General features: G+C 42.1%; 1 protein-coding gene across 5 annotated transcripts in view; it reads left to right on the top strand.

The window, feature by feature from the left end:
- rtkn (rhotekin) overlaps positions 1-23,520 on the top strand; it is a 58,036-nt gene that overhangs the window by 31,336 nt on the left and 3,180 nt on the right. For 3 of the 5 annotated variants that reach the window (XM_038704451.1, XM_038704453.1, XM_038704454.1), the window contains exons 2-10: positions 15,414-15,675; positions 16,427-16,480; positions 19,502-19,619; positions 19,735-19,959; positions 20,134-20,228; positions 20,832-20,938; positions 21,124-21,255; positions 22,287-22,452; positions 22,594-22,698. In XM_038704451.1, the coding sequence (XP_038560379.1) occupies positions 15,414-15,675; positions 16,427-16,480; positions 19,502-19,619; positions 19,735-19,959; positions 20,134-20,228; positions 20,832-20,938; positions 21,124-21,255; positions 22,287-22,452; positions 22,594-22,698 (1,264 nt within the window). Of the gene's footprint in view, positions 1-15,413; positions 15,676-16,426; positions 16,481-19,501; positions 19,620-19,734; positions 19,960-20,133; positions 20,229-20,831; positions 20,939-21,123; positions 21,256-22,286; positions 22,453-22,593; positions 22,699-23,367; positions 23,465-23,520 lie in introns of all 5 variants that reach the window. The other 2 variants (XM_038704455.1, XM_038704452.1) reach the window with 2 other exon arrangements.

Here is a 23,520-nt window from a genome sequence, read left to right as displayed (position 1 = left end):
CTCCTTCTTCTCTTCCTTCCCCAGCCTTCATTCACCTCTGCAGTCACGTGTGTGTGTGTGTGTGTGTGCGTGTGTGCGCGTGTGTGTGTACGTGCGCATGTTTTTTCTCTTGCTGCCTCTCTTTGCCCCTGCACTATGCTGCTTTGTGTCTGCAGTAGAGGTCATTCTGTTTTCTCTCTTGATATTGTCCATTGCTTTTTCCCAGGAGGCAGTTGCTGGAACTGAGATAGGCAGGACTTCTGGGCCTGAGAAACACAGGGGGAACTGCAACCCATTACTCTATGTACTGTACAGCATGACAGCAGCTGTCGGGGGGTCGGGGGGGGTCTCCTTGAGCCAGTTGTCTTAGGAATTGCGTGAAAAATGAGGCGTTTATACCCTGCTACGCCATAACATTGCCTCTCCACCCACCCAATTATAGATCTTTTAACTCACACTTATTCATACACACACTTTCTTTCTCTAGAGGTTTCTTAATATTTCACAGCCTCTCTTGCCAGCTTTGGTCCTCCTCTCCTGCTCTCAGTTTCTGGCTTCACAGCTCAAATACACACTAAACAAAGCCGGTTCAAAAATTGCCCTGACATTGCACGGCAGAGTTCTCTCAGTAATGCTCTGTCCTATTTTTCTTTCTCCTTTTAGAAGCAAGAGTTGTGGCAGGCTGAGCCCAATGGGTTTGCCCTGACACTAGTGCCTCAAAAAAAGAGAACAGAGTGAGAGACAGATGAGAGCACATATATGTTTGTTGGAAGAATCATACATGGGTCAGCATGTACATTTATGCAGAAGCAGATTGATGCCTCATGATGCTTCAGCGGATGGGGAAATCAGTGATGGACAAACGGAAGACAGGCAGATAAACAGGCCGACAGGAGAGGGAGATTGTGAAGGGATTGATGGAGCAGAGAGCTCAGTCCCACAGACAGACATTCGGACAAATAGCTAATGGAGAGCTGCTGGCAACGGATCACAATCAGACCTGGTCCGCATCTATCTGTCATGTCAGTCTGAGGAAGTAGATGCTGAGCTGTCAGTCATTTATACAGCGCTGTTAGACAGGCTGTCTAATACCTGCTACCTTTGTGTGTGTGTGTGTGTTTTTCTTTTTAAACTGCTTCTGTGCTGCCAATCCATGATTAGGTTATGTTTGTTTAACGGAATTGTTCTTGTGTTGCCAATATGAGCGAAGCCACAAAATGTGTGCACAGTCACACACGCAAACAAACACACACACACACACACAGTTTTGTTTTTGCCCCCATTCATCATGAGATTAACTCACTTTCTCCATGTACACAAAAGGCCTATTTCTCTCAAATATTGTTCACAAATCTGTCAAAATCTGTGTTAGTTAGCACTTCACCTTTGCCGAGAAAATCCATCCACCTCACAGGTGTGGCATATCAAGATGCCGATCAGACAGCATGGGTATTGCACAGGTGTGCCTTAGGCTGGCCACAATAAAAGGCCACTCGAAAATGTGCAGTTTCACTGTATTGGTGCTTTAGTGGTTGTGCGAAGTTGCAGTCTGGTCGAGACCCTGATGAGGACGACTAGCATGCAGATGAGCTTTCCTGAGATGGTTCCTGACATTTTGTGCAGAAATTCTTTGGTTATGCAAACCAATTGTTGCTGCAGCTGTCCGGGTAGCTGGTCTCAGATGATCTTGGAGGTGAAGATGAAGGATGTGGAGGTCCTGGCGGGTGTGGTTACACATGGTCTGCGTTTGTGAGGCCGGTTGGATGTACTGCCAAATTCTCTGAAACGCCTTTGGAGACGGCTTATGGTAGATAAATGAATATTCAATTCATGGGCAACAACAACATCCATGACCTTCAAAACTTGCGACATCTGTGGCATTGTGCTGTGTGATGCAATTGCACATTTTCAAGTGGCCTTTTATTGTGGCCAGCCTAAGGCACACCTGTGCAATACCCATGCTGTCTGATCGGCATCTTGATATGCCACACCTGTGAGGTGGATGGATTATCTCTGCAAAGTGTGGTCACTAACACAGATTTTGACAGATTTGTGAACAATATTTGAGAGAAACAGGCCTTTTGTGTACATAGAGAAAGTCTTAAATCTTTTAGTTCAGCTCATGATGAATAGGGGCAAAAACAAAAGTATTGCGTTTATAATTTTGTTCAGCGTATTATTGATAATCCATCTTGGCTACTCTTTACCTTGCTCCCATGGTCCTCTGATGAAATGCTGGCATGGCCATATAGAATCGATAATAATAATATCAAAGATACAGCTATACACCCTCACCCTCACACACAGACATCATTCCTTGCACACATCATGCATGGTCACATAATACCTCACTGTGGGTTGTGGTTAGATATTGCAGACAGACAGGATTGTGTGTGAAGCATGTTTGTGACAGAGGACACAAAATAGCTCATGGATTTGCTTAGCAAAAGAAGTTGAAAGGGATGTGGTGCACAGTTAATGCTTGACTCCCGAATGGTCTGCTGCCAAACAACAACAATGAAGCATATTTACCAGCATTTATTTTTCTGTGTGTTCGTGTGTCTGTAGGCTAACTGAGATAGAGCCTCCATAAATACCAACACACTGAGCAGTCAGTGAGTGTCAGACCTCTCTTCTGCATTTGTTCCACGCTGGAAAAACTTGACCGATATGGACCAGTTCCAATATTTTTAGACTGACATGACCAATAGCCAGTACTTTGAAAGTGAACTTATATTCTTTAAATACGAAGTTTCAAAGACAATAATAATATTTACTCTTTTGCCCTACTTTTTAAAAATGTTTTTGGGCTGAAAAGCTAAATCTTCATGGGACAGTAAACCTCTCTCAATTCAAAACAAGGCTCACCTAAATATCATTTAAATGATTAATAGAATTCACAGTACAAAGAAAATTACCTTTCATTGCAGCTTTTACACGCTGCTGTGTTTATGGAGGAACTGCCTCCATAGTATCCAGTATTCAGTGAAAAGCCCTTATTGCTCCAACATGCTTCAATATTGTCTGTGTATATGGCCTAAATATGTGTTAATTGTATGGTTTATCTGTCCTGTGTAGATGAATGCTTTGTACTAATTCCCTCACAGCACATAAGCAGGAAAGACAAATGTGGTTCACTTTGAATTGTAGTGTTAGTCCATGTGAGATTCAGACTAGCTTCGTTCATCTCAGCCAGCTTTTGGTACATTTTAATGTCAGTAGATAAAGGCTGTTCATTGTTCTGTTGGAGCTGAGTAAATATTATGTACAACTGGTGTCTGTTTGTGCGGTGTTGGTGTGTGGATAAGTGGTGGAGTAAATGAGGGTGTAGAAGTTTTAAGTGTTCCACTAGTTTGTGTGCGTGCATGTAAATGTAGATCTCCCAATCTGTTAGAGATGTTCTGGAGGCTAGAGATAAGAGACACTCACAGACACATTCTGCATTTAATTATATTCCCTCTCTTGTTCTTTTCGCTTCTCAATCTCAGTTGTTCTTATCCACCTCCTCGCCTTCCCCAACTCATTTGTCTATCTGTCTTGCACTGAACTGGCATACATGCTTGTACACACAAACACACACGTATGCACAACACACACAGACTCCAATCGTTAATGTGGACATTAGTAACCAGAGCAGGCTGTATGTGCTGTAAAGGGGCAGAAGGGTGGAACCAAAGTGACAGACTCAGGGACTGTGAGTGGATCTCACCTTACATGTGTTCCCTATGACATTGAAATGACTGTCATTAATCACAGCAGTGAAACAAATACTACTTTTATTATCCTGGTCATAAGCAGCCATTAATTAATTGCATACCACAATGCTTCCCAGTGTGTCATCTGGTTGCTGACCAATTGAGGATATGAATCCTGTATTTTTTTTAAATAAAATAAGATAGACTTTATTGATTGAAACTGTTACATTTGAGTGATAAGTGGCTTTCATTAGCGCATAAGCTACAATCCCCCCACTCACCCACACACATTAACACATTAACACACAGACACACCCTCCAGCTGTGCCTTGTCTATCCCTTTCTTGGTCATTTCACCCTAAGGGCAGAGGGCAGTTTAGTCATATCTGGCTTTGCTTTAACTCAGCTCATAAGTCCTGCAGCTTCATGAATATTATAATCACTTCTGGGCTCTCGCTGGTTGATAGTGCTTCAAGGACACACATTCTACATAGATACACACAGCTTCATCACAGAGGATGTGCTGCCTTGTTGTTGTCTCTCTCTGTCGTATACACCTCCATGACTAGCAATAACCTCACCTCCCCTCTAACAGATCTCACGTGGGGGCAGCACATGTGATTATATATACACATGTGGCCATATACTCTAAATAAGGCAACAGTAGCAACAGTGATGAATAATAGAGAGTGATAAAAAAAGCTCTTGGCTAGAAAAGGGGCTCACAGACAGCACACCGAATATAAGAAAGAGACAGAGAAAATGACTATATTTACATAGATTGCAATATCCCATTATTGATTAAGACAGTAGAAGCTGTAAACAACATTGTCTGATTACTTTTACCTCTATATGGCCCAAGTTGCAATGAGCATAATTCAATTGTGGAGTAATCCGGGAGAGTGGAGAGAAGATAACTAGAGAGAATAGTGGACACATACAGTATGAATATATATTTTGACCATCTGTGCGCTTACAGGGTAGAAATAACTTGCTGGTGATGCTGCCAGCCAAAAAACTATTGGCATGACAAGCTATCACTGCAAATTATTCAACTTAATTAAAATAAGCTGAGCACATCTGTATGGGATGAGTTTCCCATACAGATGTTTAGGAAAATTATAAAAATGTTTTTCAAAGTCCAAACTTAAATGCCAAAACAGACAAAGAAAAATCAATTTTAAGTCTCAGTTTAATGGCAGCAGGTAAACAGCAAACCCATATGGTTAGCAGAGGTGTAGGACATATGCGATTGTTTATGTTTTAAGTTAAATGACAATCATATGTTAGGATTTTATAAAAGCTCTGTTTTGCCCATCCATGCTACACTGCAAGTGTTGTACCCAGTTTAAAGAGTGCTTTTGATTGTGAATAGAAGGCTTAAACTGAAAAGAATAATGCATTTTCAGATTTAGCTGCATTAATATGGTCTTAGCCCCACATGCTTTGCGCTTATCTGCACCTCTGCATGTGTGTCTGTAGTGTAGGGAGCAGAGGTAAAAGACAAGAGGGAGGAGAGTTTGGCAGGCTTAAATGCTAGTTAGGCCGGCTGAGCTAATTAGCCCCGATTTCCTCATCCTGATTCAGACAAGTAGGAAAGCCTAGGATTACTGAGGCGAGCATTGTGTGTGTCACTGAAATTGTGTCAGGCTGTTAAAAGTGGGGGGGGGGGGGGGCTTATTTGCAAAAGTCAACTAATGAGAGCTTTAGAAATGTGTTCCAGTGTGTTGCACAGCAAATGTTAGGATGGGCTTGTGGTAGTGAGATAACTTGCCACCCCTCACCCCACTGAGAATGAAAAGAAGCTTAATGGTTCGGGGCCCAGCAGGGATGTCACTCTCCTTCGGGAAACTGCAGCACTGTGACCTCTTGCCCTCTACACCCTCCCTTTGTCCCTTTAGCCGTTCCTCATCCGCCATTTGTCTGTCCCTATATTCCCACTCCAACAACACTCACACACTCGATCACATCATTCTCATACATCTTGTGAATTGAACATGTTTCCATCTAATTGCATGATTGAAGGGTTTCATTGTAAAAAAAAGAAAAACACCTAAGTAATTACTGACATGAAAAAGAAAATAGATACGAAAGGAGTCTGTTTTGTCAAAATGTTTGTTCTGTAGACGTTCACGTTGACTCTTGTTTTTGTCTTTTCTTTGTTTGCAGCATGGGAATTGTTGATGTTAATCACACCAGCGTGCTCCAAATGAATTTGGAATGTTTGCAGAAGAATAGGATGCTATGAGCAAACACTAGGGTACCAATAGCATTTCATTAAAATGTATTGCTCGTTTATCCATGCTGTATGAGGACTCCTCTAAAATATACAATAAAGTCGTGTGATACACTTGACCAGTCAGGCAAAGACTGGAAAAAGTTCAGCTGGCCAGCCTAGACACATGGCAGAGATCAAATCCAAGGCCTGTCATGGTGTCCTACTCCTCCCTGTGCCTCCTCCCCCATGCTTATCCGAGGTGCGAAGTAACATGTCACACTGAGAGAGCTGTCAGTCAACATGACACTTGCACACACACTGAGGTTCTTGGGAGAGTCAAATTATTTTTTTTCTTCTTTTAAAAGAAAGTATTGTGCCACGTGACAGTCCACCCAACCCCCTCACCGCCACTGTAAGCGATAAGGGACACAGCCAAGTTCCGTTCACAGACTAACACCTCTCTTCAAACATTAATTTGACGTGTTAGAAAAAGAACAGGCTGTAACGACATGTGAAAACAAATTGGTTAAAAATGTCACATCAGTGCCTTTTTACCTCATGTGTATCTTTTAATGTCATGAAATCCCCTTCACTCTATCTCCCCACTCACTGACAACAGTCTTTGATCAGGGGCTTAGGAGGACCTGCTTCATACCAGTTCTTTTCCTAAACCCTCCACTCTCTCTCAGGCTTACAGGAAAGTCTGGCTAATCACTTATCAACTTGAATAACAGTCAGTAGCTGTGTTTTAGGCCTACAGTGCACAACACTCTGTGTGTGTGTGTGTGTGTGTGTGTGTCATTAATTGCCTTATGCAGTGCAGTCTGCCAATTACTCTCATTAGGGGTTCTCCATTTCTGTTTGATTGGAAAAGGAAGCTCCTTGGTGACAACTCTTGTCCCTTCTCTGTCTCGCTCCTCACCAGGAGCTGTGGATCGTGTTTTCTTCACTTTAGAGCTGTGAAACATGGGGCATGGTTTAGCTCACCTGATAGAGTGTGCACCCCATGTACAAGACTGAGACCTTACCTTCCGAATCCGACCAGTGGCCCTTTGCTGCTTGTCACCTCCCCATTCCCATGGTACGAAAGAGGGAGAGGGCTCCCCATTCATCCAATAAAGGCAAAAAATGCCCCCAAAAATATGTTTTTTAAAAAGCTGTGAAACATACAAAACTATGCCAGAACTGCTCAAGAATAAAATTATTACATTTCTTGCAAGTAAGTTGTATGAGCAGCAATTCAAACCTTTTATGGTTTGTTTGGATCCTTGAAGAGAACATTACATTTTGTTGTACTTCTTTTAGATTCTGCTTTATAAGTCAGAGAGGATTTACAATCCAGTTTATTAATATCTGAACATAGCATTATTTTGTGTTTTGTATGCAGTCCAGTTTGTTCCCTCTGGTGAAATGGATGGGGATCAAGAGGGGGTCCTGCTGTTAGTGTGTTTGTGCCGTTCTTACTCATAATAAACTACCCTGTAGGTTGAATGTAAGCATTTTCCCCAGCTCAAGGTTATTTATGAATCTGGTCTGGAACCTGTATAGAGCATATCATAAATCTATACTCCAGGCCTGTTCGTCATATGCTGACAGACCACACACAGTCATACAGTAGATATACTAACACAAGTGTTTACACACTTTCTGTTTCTATCACCTATGCATTACCTTCAAATGACTCTGCAGTTTGGTTTGCCAGCCTGCTGCTTCTCCCAGCTCCCACTGTGCTACTATATGATAATGCAGACCTGGTGTATTAGGCTGAGTGTGCATAGCCGTGTAAGAGCCATCAAGCTTTAGTGTGCCTATAAATTGCTGAAGTGATCAGTGCTTGGCAGATGCTAAGCTCCCTGTGCTCGCTCGTAGCTCTAAACAAATTTGTTTTATAGCTTGAAATTCAGTCCACTGTTGCTTTCCTTAGGGCCAGCAGCCAAAAAAGAATGCACTTGCACGTGCGAAGTGCACACACGAACGACTATGCATTGATCCACTTGTGTGCACTTGTTTGCATACATAGGCAGATCCTGTCACCTCCTGCATGCACATAAAACACGATTAAGGACACAGACACACGCATATTATTTCTGTCTTTAGCACTTAATGCTCCGACTCCACCCCATGTGTTCTGGGACCCAGCTGCATTGAAACACACTGCCTTTGTGTGAGAACAGCTGGCTACAAAGTCATTTGGACACAAGCTCGCACACACAAGCACATGTGGACAAGCACTCACGGATACACAAAGTTTTCCATTCAAGCAAAGCTGAAACAGTGTCTATTGTCAGCAAATAATTGAACGCATAAGCTGTCGGGAGGGGGGAGAGTTTGCAGTGTTCCAGCTATAAGGGCGATTTGGTCCACCGTTGAAACTCTATAGCAATCACCTCAATAATGACATCAGCATGTTGGCGCCTAGACTGAGGTACACAGGCACATTTTGCCATATGAGAGGGCCCTGGGTGTGTGTCTTGTAAGTGTGTCCTGGCAATGAACAGACTTGGACTGCTTTGTAGCCAGCTTAGCTGTCGTAAAAAGCAAATGCAAACACTCCACCCGGTTACTGTTTCTCTCCCCCCTCCTCTCTGTCTTCCATGACCAGTACCCAACCAGTTCCCTTCACTTTTGTTGTGCCCTTGCTTCCCAGTAGCAGCTGGGGTCTGAAACACTGTAGGGATGTTGTTTGGTGAATTGGATCATTGTTTTAAAGTGGTTTGGGTTTTTGTTTGGGATTGTTGTCTGTTTTCTTCTAATCTGACTCCAGGCTATGGGTTCTGTAAATCATTGCACATATGTATGCTTTGATATGTGTCTGTGGGCATGCGTATGATAGTGACATGTGTTGTGTGTTACTCACAGTCTGCTAATGTGACTTCCTCCTCCACCATCCCAGCTATTCACTCCCCACTCCATCTCATCATTCTTCATTATTCCCTCTTTCCCTATATTCTACTTGCATCTTCTTTATCACATTTCATTTTCTCCCATACTCTAACCCTCTCAGCTAATTTTCCATTGATTTTTTTTCTCTCTCTCTTTCTCTCTCTCTCTTCATTTATCTTTTGCACTCTCAACTGCTCCCTCCATCATTAACTGCAGCCGTGCTCTGGGTGTGGGAGAGGAAGAGGGTGAGCATGAGGGAAAGTAGCGGAAGAGGGTGGAGAGGAAGGCGAGGCACATAGTTGTGGTTGGCTAATTGAAAGCCAGCAGTTTGGTCAGTGAAGTCCCAACTTATGGGAGTGGTCAGGAATTTGCAGTTCTTGGTTGTGTGTGTGTGTGTGTGTGTGTGTGTGAGAAATAGAGACAGAGCACATTTGTGTCAGCCTTCATGTCAGAGGCTGTGAAGATTGACAGATTGTGCATGTTCTTTTGACTGTGTGAGCTTGTGTGTTTGCTTGTCTGTTTTTGTGTGTATGAATGAGTTACCAAGACTTTAGTCTTTTTATCTGAGTGTGTTTTAGTCTTGCTGTTGTTTTTCTCCACTGTCCTGTTGCTTCTCACTTTCCTATCAGCTTCTTTCACTCTGTCTGTCCATCCAGCTTTTGTCTTGTGCCAGTCAGCTGTGGTGTCTAGTCCGTCCACAAAGAAAACAACTTCAGAGTCAGCAAAGATGGCATGGTTTTAAAGTGGTTAGAGAAGCCAGCCTTTAACTGGAGGATGCAGATTGCATCACAATTATAGCAGTCCGCTTCACGACCTCTGACCTCCTTACAGAGGACGATGAGCAAAAAGACAATTCATCCACTGACCACAGACCTTTTAAAGGCTTTTAAGTTCTGAGCAATGTTTTTTTCCTTAGGCCAAATGTTCAATGTGTGTTTCCCTGGGTCAGTATATTGATATCGCCCACCCACAGCTTTTTTACTGATATTATACTCCTTGAAACCCACGGCCTTACATTTGCAGGCAAGTTAGTTTTAATGACATTGATATCTCCACGGTGACATTCAAACTGCATTGAAACGTCCATCTCCCTTAAGTTCTTTTGCAATTTAGAACTGTAAAATAAGCCCAATACAATGTTAATTTGTATCAGGAGATGCTCATAGGAACCTGGGAGCATGGGGATGATTCCTCGATATTGATGCTAAATGTTTCATATGTACAGCATATTATTAAGTATATGCTAGTACTGCAGTAAAGACTCGTGCTAGGTCTGAACTGGTATAATCTAACAAGAGTACAGCTCTACAGCCATGCTAGCTGCTCTATGCTCTGTGAGGCTGTACTTTGGCACAGCAGTGATTTGTGCTGAATGCTAATGTCAGCAGGCTAACATACTAACAATGAAAATGCTTACATGTAATGTTTGCATGTTCACCATTTTAGTTTAGCACATTAGCATGCTAACATTAGTCATTATAGTTTTGCATAGTATTTAGTCATAAACCAAAGTAGTGGACAAATTGAAAATGTGACTTGATGATGGCTGTATATGAAAAGTCAGGGGATCAGCAAAGTGATTACAATTCATCCTGAGGGGGACAAAAATGTCTTTACCAAATTTCATGACAGTCCATCCAGTAGTTGTTAAGATATTTCAGACAACAGAAGAGATTGCTATTACAATGAAATGAAATAAAAATATGCGTTCTATTTTCAGCTCTAAAATTTGTTGCAGCATTTTAAAATTTGATAATTTTGTTCAGAAATTTTAACACAATTTAGTGTTGTTTTTTTAAAATATGGTTCTGCTGTACAAAGAAAGCTGTGTTGTTTCTTGATGAATATAATACTCATTTCTGTGTTAAACCCCATGCTGTAACTGCAGTCACCTGGTCTGCTCAGGGATAGAGGTCAGAGGTCAAGGGTCAGTGATCTGAACAGGAAAGCTTATTCATGCGGAACAACACATCGTAAACAACCCATTACACACCATCTGCAGTGGCGTCAAATCCCCAACCAGCATGCGTATGTTTGTGTAGGTGTATGTGTTAGTGTCTCTCAAATCACACCCACAGACACAAGTGAGGATCAACACACACAGCCAGACGGGGACAGAGAGGTGATGGAGGAAATGACCATCTGGTATCTACTGGGGCATAAAATGACCTGCTGAAAGGTTACACTGGCATTATGCATATGCTGTGTTGGCCACACAGTGATGCTTTCAAGATAGTTTGAAGCTAATGTTGTTTAACTATTGCTGTGTCTATTGAAAAAAAAAATAGATTTATTGGATGTATTTATATTTTTCATTACATTATTCTTTACAATGATTTGACTTTTTTATACACACACTGGTTGTCTTGCTCAAGGACTTCAATATGTGCTCAGGAATTGAACCACCAGTCCTACAATTAATGGCTAACCGGCTTTATCATCTACGAAAACGTAGTATTCAGTTGATCCAAATTCCATCATAACTCTCTTTAAGTTGTATTATGACATATTCTGTCTTTAGTCATTAGTACAACTGTCTAGTTTTGGAGAGACACACTTATATTTTTCTCTTCTCAGACAAAGACACACTATCTCTCCCAATTATTTCCACGCCTGCTCATTTACAGAGCTTCATGCTTCATTACCTCGGCAACAGATTTGCTCATATTGAACCCACCACCTCTCTTTCTATTTCAAATCTCTTTCTCTTCATTTCCTGATTGCCACCTCCCTTTTGCCACCACTGTGTGTCTTTCCCATCAGTCTTGTCTTTTCTTCTCCAGCACCTTGATCTGCCTTCCTGTTGCGTGTCATCCTCACCATCCCTCCCTCCTCATCCCCTCCCCCTATACCCTGCTTGTCTCTTGACATTCTGTACTTTCTCTTTCTTTTCTCCCACTTGCAGTTTCCTTTCTTATCTCTTTTTTTTCTCTCAACTGCCTCTCACACTCCACCCAGACCTTTTGCCCTGTCAATTCATATCTCCTCCTTTCTTTTCACTCTCCCATCCTCTCTTCTCCTTTCCTCAAGTCCCCCCTTGTTTTCTTTGACAGAACCACCTCGCCTATGTGTCACTGCTTGATGCGCTGCATCCCTGTCGTCCATACACCCTTGCTTCACCCTCTATCTGGCTGCTGTCCACAATGCCACCATCACAGGCAGGCAGCCTCTCTGGCAGTGCCCACTGGTCTAACACCTGCTACTCTGAAGAGACTGTGTGAGAGAATAACTGTGACAACTTGTTTATTTGTATGGTTCTATTTGTGTGCCTGTGAGCATTTGTTAAATGATTTAAAAAAGAGAATTAGTTTATCCACCTTAGACATTTGTACTGCTTGTTGTTGCATGTGTGTAAGCCTGTGTTGTTTGGTGTGTTTATCTCTTACTTCCCTGTCTGTGAGTCTTTATGTCATTTTGTTGTACTGTTGTTAGCCTGACATACAGCCAGACGTGGATTAGAGTTAGATCTAGGCTGCTCATCTTCTATTCTGAAATCCCCAGAAGGAGAAGCCTGTTAATTTAGCGGCTATAAATACAGGACCTCCTCCTAGCGGGACACTCTAAGACCCACTGTACAGAACTGGACTGTGGTGACAGCTCCTTTACTCTGTGTATGTGTGTGTGTACTATATGTGTGTGTGTGCGTTCCTTCAAAACTGGCTGGCTAGCCTCCGGCTCAGTGGTGCATGCAGCATGGTTTGCTGTGCCACCATTGACAAGGACATTTGGACACAGCTTGAGCTGGGCTTTCTCTCGTTTCTCTCTTTATCCTCAGCACAAATTTCTATTTCCCCTTGTTTGTTTATGTTTATCGCTTACAACTAATGGTTTTGTTCTGATAGAATATTATATCATTTATTTTTTTCAACAACAACAATAGCTTGATCTATAAAATGCCAATAACAATTTCTATCAAGTCCAGAGTGTTGTATTCAGTTGTTTATTTTTTGAGAGAGAGAAAAACAGTAGATCTTCACATTTGAGAAGCTTATTCTTTTTTCTTTACAAATGTTAATATTTGATGAATTGGTTCAACGATTAATTGATCATCAAAGTTGTGATTGATTAAATAATAGATTTATCAAATCACCTTTAAAGTCCCACTTCAGATAATATTCAGTGCTGACAGTGAATATTATCTGTCTTCCCTGGAAGCAGGACGATGTCGATTATGTAGAAACAGCGGACAAGAAGTTTGTTGTCTAGGCACAGGCATTTCAAACCTTGTGCTCATTTTTGTAAAACTGATGATCAAGGAAATATACATGTGTTATTCTCCTACTCTATTTTAAGGATGTCTCATAAATTATCTGTTAAGTATTCGCTGTATAAAAAAACATAAATGCAGGCTTGAATGTGAATCTTCCTCCTCTCTTGTTCTCCCTTTCTCAGTTAAAATGACACAAACTCAGTAAACCACTTAACTCTCATAAACACTTGACCTGAGAAATTGAATTCTCCACTTGTACCCTGTAGACATCCAGTAGTTAAATTATATCTATGTTTATGCTGTTGCTGTAATTTGGACTCCTTTCTTTCACAGTCAAGAGTACTATAATTGCTTTTCATTCAGATAAAGTGTTTATTTTAATGACAGGGTTTCTTACGTAGCTGCATTGTGTTCAACATCCACGGTGTAAATTGTACACGACTCTAAACTGATCATTATCTTGATCAGCAGAAATACACTCACCCATTCTCTCATTTTGTCTGATAATTCTTTGCTCTGGCAGTGTTTCTGAGGAGAAACACCTCTGTCCCTTTGAATGTTGTACTGTGTAAAAGTAAAAAAAAAAGTGATACTGTAATGCATGTCAGACTATTACTGACAGTGTTTTATTGGTTTGATGGTTTGGTTTTTTAGAGACAGAGTAGTAGAATCTGTTATTTACAGCTTTCACTACCATGCAGAGCAAGTGTGGTTCTGTCCCAAGAAGCGAGTTAGTTTTTCCAATACAGTGGTTAATCAGAAACCTCATTTTGAAGTGCACTGCATGCGTCCAAGAGAGGATCTGTGTCCAAATGTGGACTTTAATGTCCAAACCACATTAATTCCTCTCCCACTGCTCCTCTGTTGAATAAAGTATGGCACTCGTGCTAACACAGAGACAGGTAGAAAGGTGAAAGGGGGTATGCAGGAGAAGAAAGAAAAGCTAATTCAGGACAGTGAAGTGGAACGGATTGAGTGTGAGAGAAAGCGGAAGAAAATGAGCAGTGAAAGTATAAAAGCTTAAATCAAAAATATAAAAAATTCATGACAATCAGGCAGAGAGAGAGGGAAGATAAATGAGAAATTTCAGAGTAGGGGAGGAGAAAGTGCATTTATCAGGCAGAGAGAGGGGTGGGATAAGAAAGGCAAAGGGAGTATTAGAGATTATTTGTGGGGAAAGTGTGAGCTTGTAAATGTATTGCTGAAGAGGACCAACACACACCCTTTCACATACACATACTCAAGTAGTCGGGCAGGTGTTGCATGCCATTTGTTCGTTCATTCATTATAAACGCAAAGTAAATGTTTTCCTGATTTGTTTAACCAGTTCTTTAAAGGCGACCTTACTGGTCGATATTCCCTGGATTGAAGCAATTGATGTGCAAATGCGTGATTCAAAGGTGTTTTGGCTTGAAAAAGAGCACTGGCGCTAACACTCAAGGTCAACCCGACTTTGCTTTTGCTTGGTCTTTGTTTGATGCCTGGGTCCCGTTGTCCTCTCTCATGCCTCTTACCCCATATGTTAGTTCTTTCCCTCACTGTGCACTGTTTTAAGTTCATGTATGCAATATTTTTTGCACTGTTGACAGAGTGAAGAGGGGCTTAGAGATTTGTTTAAACTCTGGACAGCATCACCAGTAGCAGAGCCAGACAATTTTGGATCGAGGAACCTTTACTCTCTACATGTCTTTGGGTTTGTGACTGTGCGTGCATGTGTTCACTCCACAGTGCGGGTGTGTGTACAGACTCTTTTAAATCACAGTCTGGATGTCTTTCTTGCTCTAGATAAGCCAGGTTAAATTTAGTTAAACCTTTTTTTTTCCATTCGAGAAAGATTGAGGAAAGGGACAGTGGATCGTAATTGCTGCGTGTATATCTACATTTGTGGGTCTGGGGTCTGTCATTTGGGCTGCAGGCTGCAATGCGTGACAGCTTGATTCTTTATTCTCTCACTTAAGATGTGTTGTTCCCTCTGTGTGTGTGTGTGTGTGTGTGTGTAATGAATGTTTGCACTAAATGATTCAGCATCCACGTGTCTGCTTAATGGGGGGTGGGCTCATCAGTAAGAGGGCAGAAGGCCATGTGTTTGAATATTGTCCATGTCCACACAAACTAATGACCACAGACTACTGAGTGCTTTCAGAGACACACCTCAATAATGTATCCACAAAAGACATTTAATCTACTGCAGACTTACATTTTCTTGATGTCTTTTTCTTTTCTCCGAGGGGCCCAAATGCCCTTATTTGCATCTGTTAGAGAAGCCATCCCTGTTTTCCACCTCCCTCAGTTCACCCCTTGTACATTTCTAAATGTCTTCCTCCTTTTGCCTAAGACAAGATTCTTTCAAATGTGTCATTATACATAATTTCCCTTACACTCTCTCTTTTTCCCTGTATTCTCCTCCACCATCTCTTGTCCCTTGCAGGACAGCGACATCCAGAAGAAGATTGACCATGAGATCCGGATGCGCGATGGGGCCTGCAAGCTGCTGGCCGCCTGCTCCCAGAAAGACCAGGCGTTGGAAGCGGCAAAGAGCCTGCAGACCTGTAGCACTCGTATCATGGCCTACATGTCTGAGCTGCAGAGGATGAAAGAGGCTCAAGTCATGCAGAAGGTCACGCGGAGGTCATCGGATGCAGGGCCGATGGACGACAGACTTCCGTGCAAAGGAAAAGTGGCCATCTCAGGCAAGTAAAACCATGTCTGAATGTTTGATGTGTGTGTTTTAGGAGACATTAAACATTACAGAGAACAAATGAGAACATTTTGTGGAGAATTTGTGAGAAGCAAGCAAGTTATCGTATTTATTGTTAGAGATTTGGAAATGGACCAAGCAATATGTGAGGGGAATAGAATCTTGGTGATGGCTTTGGTTTTAGGATTTAATGCAGCAGCAAGACTGATCCAGCTTCCTCTCTCTCTAATAGAGATGTTTTACTCTCTCCTTATTGACTGAGGTGAACTTGTAGATGCTGCCTAATGCAATATGAGAGAGAGCAGTCGGAGCTGCTCTGTATGGCAGACACAATGCAGAGAGATCATTCACACCAGGGAGAAAGACAACAGGGGTGAAAGGGTTTATTTTTTAAGCTGTTCTGGTTTGTTTGTTTTTAAAAGGATGATGAGAAAGTAATATGTATGTGATATGTAATGTGTGATATGTAATATATGTGAGATGTGAGACTGTGAGCGTGTGTGCATTTGTGGGTAGATATTTATGGGAGCGTTACTGGATGTCTGATCCCCAGCTGGAGAGCATGCTACATACGCACGCATGCAGACACACACACACACACGCACACACCTACACACACACACACACATAGTCAGTAATTTGATACTTTAGTGAGGCACACATACTGATACACACATATCAGTACAGACAGTAAGGGTGATTAACATTTTTGCAGTCTAATCCCCTGTCTGTTGTCGTTACAGATCTTCGAATCCCTCTCATGTGGAAAGACACCGAGTACTTCAAGAACAAAGGAGGTGAGGAGCCAACTCTGTATGTGTGTGAAGACGTTTATTGATGTGTAATTAATGATTTATGCCTTTAGGATTTATTAATGATTTGCCTCTGAGGGAAGAGGTGTGTGGCTTCACACAGTTATGAAATGGCTAATGCAAAGATGTTGAATGTCTGTGAAAGCTATGTCTGATCACAGCATGGGAATCCTCATGACTAAAGAAGAAAAATCACCTTTTATCGTTAGCTTTAGGGGGGAAACACTGATGGACTTTTTGTTTCCAATTTTAAAGATATGCTAACTGCATTTTATTTACTCTATGAAGGGTCCATAGCACAGTTACTGGAACTGATCATTACAATGTGTTCCAGCTTTACCAGATATATCTGTTATTTTACGGGAACTGATTTTTTTTTTTGGAAGTGAGAAACTCCTGGCAGCACAACCTGACCCACTGTTCAGTCCTGCTGGCTTTGCCTCTTGGCTCTGAGAAGCAGCAGCACACGGGTGCTGAACTGGGTCATTGTTAGTAGGGTAGAGAATACTGCCCTACTAATAATGAAAACAAATGAAATCTGTTGTGCACTTAAGGAACTCCCTGGTTATTTTGTCCTGTGGAATATTTTTGTGAACTAGATCATATTTAAATGTTATTATGGCATTTCAGTATTCATTGGTGCACTGAAAATATAACAGTGATAATCTTTATATGACTTCTTGTTATCCCACCTCCTTTTTATAGAGTCAATGTAGTTAACCCTCGTGCAGTCGCAGTGCTCATTCTCTCAGAAGGCAACTTGAATGGAATTAATCTGTATGACCTGTGCATATAAATGAACTCAAGAGACAGGTAGTAGCCTCTTAACAAAGCTTAATGAGGCTGTTAGTCAAGGTCATTAAGCACACTGAGACATAAACTGAGCCCCGGAGGCAAGGAGGGGAAAAGCAAGTTCCTCTCTCATGTGTCCATCATATTTAAAGTGTTTAAGTGTTGAGCTCATACTTGGAATAATAGGTATGAATATTAAGTGTCAATGTGCGGTAGACCGGCAAGTACATAAGGAGGAGCAGACAGCCTCTCTCTCAGCCTTTTCAGTTGTAACCTTGAATTTGAGAAGTGGCAAAATGATTGGATTTGGTTATGTAGTAGTAGAAGAAGAAGAAGAAGAAGAAAAACACACAATAGAAGATAGTATCATCATGGGTCACACTATTTATACGAAAACAATGATACAAAAATTACTCTTTCTTATATACACTGATGAGCCATAACATTATGACCCGTGACAGGTGAAGTGAATAACACCGATTGTCCCGTTACCATGGTACCTATCAGTGTGTAAGATATATTAAGCAGCAAGTAAACATTTTGTCCTCAAAGTTGATGTGTTAAAATCAGGAAAAATGGGCAAGCGGAAGGATTTGAGCGACTTTATTATTTATTATTGCGATGGCTGGACGACTGGGTCAGAGCATCTCCAAAACTGCAGCTTGTGTGGGGTGTTCCCAGTCTGCAGTGGTCAGTACCTATCAAACGTGGTCCAAGGAAGGAAAAACAGTGACAGGGTCATGGTGCATCATTAATGCACGTGGGGAGAGAAAGTTGGCCCATGTGGTCCGATCCAACAGACGAGGTACTGGAGGTTAAACATGCTGGTTCTGATAGAACGATGTCAGAACACACAGTGCCTCGCAGTTAGCTGCAGACCAGTCAGGGTGCCCATGTTGACCCCTGTCCACTGCCGAAAGCACCTACAATGGGCACGTGAACATCAGAACTGGATCACAGAGCAATCGAAGATGGTGGCCTCGTCTGATGAATCACGTTTTCTTTTAAATCACGTGGATGACCGGGTGTGTGTGCGTCCCTTCCTATTGGAACACATGGCACCAGGTTGCACTATGGGAAGTAGGCAAGCTGACGGAGGCAGTGTGATGCTTTGGGCAATGTTGCAATGGGAAACCTTGGGTGCTGCCATTCATGTGGATGTTACTTTGACACATACCACCTACCCAAGCTTTGTCAGAATCAGAATCAGAATCAGTTTTATTGCCAGGTATTTGTACACATACGAGGAATTTGACTCAGGATTGTACATTGCTCACGATGTACTTATACAATAATAAAATAATAATATAATAAAATAAAATCAGACACAAACTACAGAGTAGACAACACTAATATACACACTATGAACAAAACAATATAGACATATTGACAAATAGTGTAGTAATCAGAGTGCAAAGGATGCAAGAGTAAAATATTCTCATTATGTACATGTTGAAGGTGGATATGATATACAGGTACACATACACATACATGTACACATGTACACAGTGTGATGGAGCATAGTACAAAGGATGCTGGAAAAAATAAATAAGACCTATGACCTTATGGCCTGAGGTAGGTGTATTGGTATACAGTATATACAATATGACATAGTCTGAGGAGCACTGAAATAGAGAAATAGAGAATGGTAAATAAATAAATAATAAGTGGAAACCAGTACACAGACCATGTACACCCTTTCATGGAAACGGTATTCCCAGATGGCAGGGGTCTCTTTCAGCACGATAATTCGCCCTGCCACAAAGGAAAAAATTGTTCAGGAATGGTTTTAGGAACACAACAAGTTCAAGGTGTTCACTGGCCTCCAAATTCCCTAGAATCCAATCGAGCAACTGTAGGATGTGCTGGACAATCATGTCTGATAAATGGAGGCCCCACCTCGTAACTTAAAGGATCTGCTGCTAACGTATTGGTTCCAGATACCACAGCACACCTTCAGAGGTCTAGTGGAGTCCATTCATCAACGGGTTAGGGCTGCAAAAGTGGGACCTAGGCAATATTAGGCAGGTGGTCGTAGTGATATGGCTGATCAGTGTATATTTTTCACTGTTATGGCTATGATGGTGTTTTGTAGCTGAAAATGAGTTTTCAAGTAATGCAACTGAATGAAAGCTGTTGAGATGTCTCATAAATGTGGCATTTCACATTTTTATTTTTCTCTTTTGTTCTGCCTTTCCACTTTATCCTTTGTAGAGCTTCATCGGTGTGCAGTGTTCTGCCTGCTGCAGCTGGGAGGAGAGATCTTTGACACAGACATGGTGATAGTGGACCGGACACTCACCGATATTTGCTTTGACAACACCATCGTATTGTAAGTCACTTGTCTGCCCTATAACAAAACACATGCTCACATACAGCCTGTGAGTGACATTGATATTGTCGTGTTCATCATGTGTGTTCTCTGCCAAATGTGTATCTGTTCGCAGTAATGAAGCCAGGCCAGGTTTTGAGCTGCGTGTTGAGTTGTACAGCTGCTGCTCAGAGGACGACTACTCAGCAGGAAGCACGCCAAGGAAACTAGCCAGTAAACTGAGCTCCTCGCTGGGGCGATCAGCGGGGAAGAAGCTCCGGGCAGCCATGGAGCCTGGACCATGTAGTCCTGTTAGCAACGGAGGGGCAGCTCCACTTCTGCTGCCAGTCCCCTCTGTACCGTGAGTTTACTATTTAAAAATAGCTAGTTTACATTTTATACATATTGAATAGAGACATATAACATATTTAAAACAGTACAGGTAGGCATATTTATTGATAGGAATATTTTTTCCACTATAAACATGCATATTCAAACAGAATAAATCTCTATCCCCTCTCTTGTGTGTTGACAGGGGCCCTAAGTACCACCTTTTAGCTCATACCACCCTGTCACTGTTACACGTCCAGGACAGCTTTCGCACGCATGACCTCACCATCTCAGGCAACGGTGAGTGGCAGCCTTCATCAATCTGTCTCCTCAGCAGCTTTCTCTTTTCTCTGCCAAATCAGCCATCTGTCATTTTTTTGTCCTTCTCCCACTCATCGATGTGTCACTTCTCCTCCCTGCATTCTAATATTTTCCCTTAAACTGAGAGTACTGTGCGTCTTCCCCACTCCTCCCCTCCTTCCTCCCCTTCCTCTCTCCTGCACCGTCCTTTGACAGACAGCCATCGTCAAGGTCACAGTAATAATGACCGTGCTAGTGAGGTGACTCCTGTGTAAAGCTGTAATAATGTGGGCTAACAAGGGCCCAGAGCCTCAGACAGACAGGCCCCTAGTGTTTTATTCATTGGCCCTTCAGCCTGCTGTAAAGTTTCATTGCTGCACTTCATGACACTCCCTGCAGCTGTCAGTCTTTTACACCCCTGCGCCTTGTTTTGTGTGTTAAAGAGGGGCAGTTTGACATGGGGGAATGTGTGTGTGTGTGTGTGTGTGTGTGTGTGGATGCATAGGACTATACCTGTTTGTGTGGAATTTTGAATGTCTTTTGGGGATATTTTTATTTATCAATGGTGTTTACTTTTGCCCATCCATGTCTCTCTCCATGTAGAAGAGTGTTCTTATTGGCTGCCACTCTATGGCAGTATGTGTTGCCGCCTCGCAGCTCAGCCTCACTGTATGACCCAGCAGATGATGAGTGGATGTTTAAAAGTTAAGGTAAGTAGGCAGCTGTGTGTGTGACACTATTCCCCACAAGGGTTTCCATAGTTAAATTTTTTTTCCTTGTTTATTTCTGCCCTTTTCTCCTCCTCCACTTCTCTCCTCTCCTTCTTATGTTGCCTTCTCTCTTTGTGTTCCTTTCCCTACTCTACACTTAACTGATCATTTTCTCTACCTCGCAGCAGTTGGGAGGTGACCCTCAGGGTTGGACAAAAGTGTACGCTGTTTTAAAAGGAACAAGCCTTTTCTGCTACCACCGACAAGAAGATGTGGAGGCTAATGTTGAGCCAGCTTTCACCATTGCCATCAACAAGGTCAGCAAAGGAATCACATGAAAATGAAGAAACACTCAATCTCCACAGGTTGATCCAGCCTTACAGAACCCATACAGCTGTGTAGTTGGTAATGCCTTAGGCATTGGTAGCCTAGATGGTAAGGAAGTGGGCTTGTGGATTGCTGCCAGTTTGAATCTTGAGCCAACTGGTAGACTCTGAGCCAAAAAAGTACATAAGAAATGACTTCTTCTCTCAGTAACTTCATTTAAGGTGCCCTTGAGCAAGGTACTTTGTTGCCCCAGTAGAGTTCCTCAGAAGCCAAAAGTAGAAAACTGTGGTTCTATTGCTGAGCCTTCAGGTGTAACTGTTTAAATGTTAAGCAAGGCTAGAAAAAAACGGGCATGTCTGTTAAATTAAAATCTGTTCTGTATCTTCTTGAGCATTTGCAAACACGAGACAAGACACAGCGGTCAGCCCCACCCAATCAGGAATCATATTTCTCCCATCCCTCCGTTTCTCCAGACACTAAAGAGAAGAACAGTCAGTCAGCCAGTCAGGTTCTTGATCATCTTATTTCCTGTGTCTGTCAGACAGTTGATGCCTATGGGGCTTCTCATTCCTTCCATAGTGACTCATTCGGTCTTTTGTAGCCTCTGACCCTCAGCTCACAGCTGACCTAAAGCCAAGTCAGTCAGAACAGATCAGCTCTGTATGATCCTTTGTTCGTCACTTATCTGTCTCTCCTACAGAGCAGTGTGACAAATGGAACAACACTGCCATCTAGTGGTGATAAACGGTCTAGACATATTTGGAGTGGAACGAGGAGGTGGGAATTGGGAGTCTGCACCTTTTGTTGGATAAGTGCTGAAGGGAAATGGCTGGGAAGATGGCTAATTAGTGGCTTTATTAGTGATGGCTTATTTTCAGCAGGGATTTACAATTACAATTGCCATAATGATCACTTGTTGCAGCACATAATTTTCTTCATTCAGGACTCCTGGCATTCATAGATTCATGATTGTAGTCATTTTGTGGCAGTGATTGTATTCTTTGTCGCTCCTGTGTTTCAGGAGACCAGAATACGTGCGTCGGAGAAAGACCCTCACAGTAAAGTTCAGAATATCTGTATTAGTAACCAGTACGGAGGAGAGGAGGTCACGCACACACTGACAGCAGACAGCCGCGAGGACACACACCAGTGGATGGAGGCCTTTTGGCAACATTTCTATGACATGAGTAAGTACTTGCTATGCTGTAACACAGGAAGTGTGTGTGATATACACCAATATGGCACCCATAGCTGCTTCCATTTCAAGGACATATACTTCTATATCTGCTGAATGGTGCGTTGAAACAGACAATTTGTCTTCAACACAGGCCAGTGGAAGCAGTGCTGTGATGACTTAATGAAAATTGAACTGCCATCACCAAGGAAACCGGCTCCTGTCACACCAAAACAGGGCTCACTCTATCATGAAATGGGTAAGACCCTGATTTAAATCACTGTGGATATGCAATCAAAAAACATTTGTGGTCACTTTTAGCTGAAAAAATAAGTAGAAAAAACATAAAAGGGAAAGCAGGGAAAGAAAGCACTGTGGCTGAATTGCATGTGACTGCGTGTAGCTTTAATTCCTTGGGTCCATGTGCATGAGAGATGCTGTCAATTAAATTTCCTCTCCAATATCTCAAACTCACACTCTGCTTTACTTCTCTGTACTGTAGATAGAATGGGTCTTATCTTTGACACGCTGACTCACTCTCTGTCCTTTGTTTCTCTGTCTCTCTTTGTCCTTTTAAATTGTCCTCTTGTGTCCTGAATCCATCACTCCTTGGCTTTGTCTCTTTTGTCTTTCTTTATTATTTCCTTGTGTCCTCATTCATTATTCATGACCAACGCCACGTTGTTCCTCAACGTTCATCATTCATTTTTAACGGGTGAATTATCTTTATCCTTGAACAAATCTTTTTTGTTCTCTCATCACACCTTAACATTCATTTCTTTCATAAACACGCATCAACCCTTATTGTTTTTGGTCATGACCATCAAAACACATAAAAACTCTTCCACCTGTTGCACACATCCTATTCACGCCACCCCATCTTTCTCGGCAATCTCCCACTTGGTTTTCCTAACCTTTACCCTGGCAGCCCCACTTGCCACACCCTCCTGTGAGGGTCTTCTGCTGCAGGATAACGCTGTGTCTGCTGAGATTCGTGCTCTGCTCTCATCCTATTACAACGACAGGTGAAGTAAAAGGAGTAGGGCTATATAAATTGTGTTGTGGTAAATCAGAATCAGGT

The sequence above is a fragment of the Micropterus salmoides genome, unplaced genomic scaffold (genome assembly GCF_014851395.1).
Source record: "Micropterus salmoides isolate LMB-PRFRI ecotype aquatic unplaced genomic scaffold, ASM1485139v1 Ms_hic_scaffold_7, whole genome shotgun sequence".
In the NCBI taxonomy this organism is placed as follows: domain Eukaryota; kingdom Metazoa; phylum Chordata; class Actinopteri; order Centrarchiformes; family Centrarchidae; genus Micropterus; species Micropterus salmoides.
This window is presented reverse-complemented; position numbering and strand designations above follow the sequence as displayed.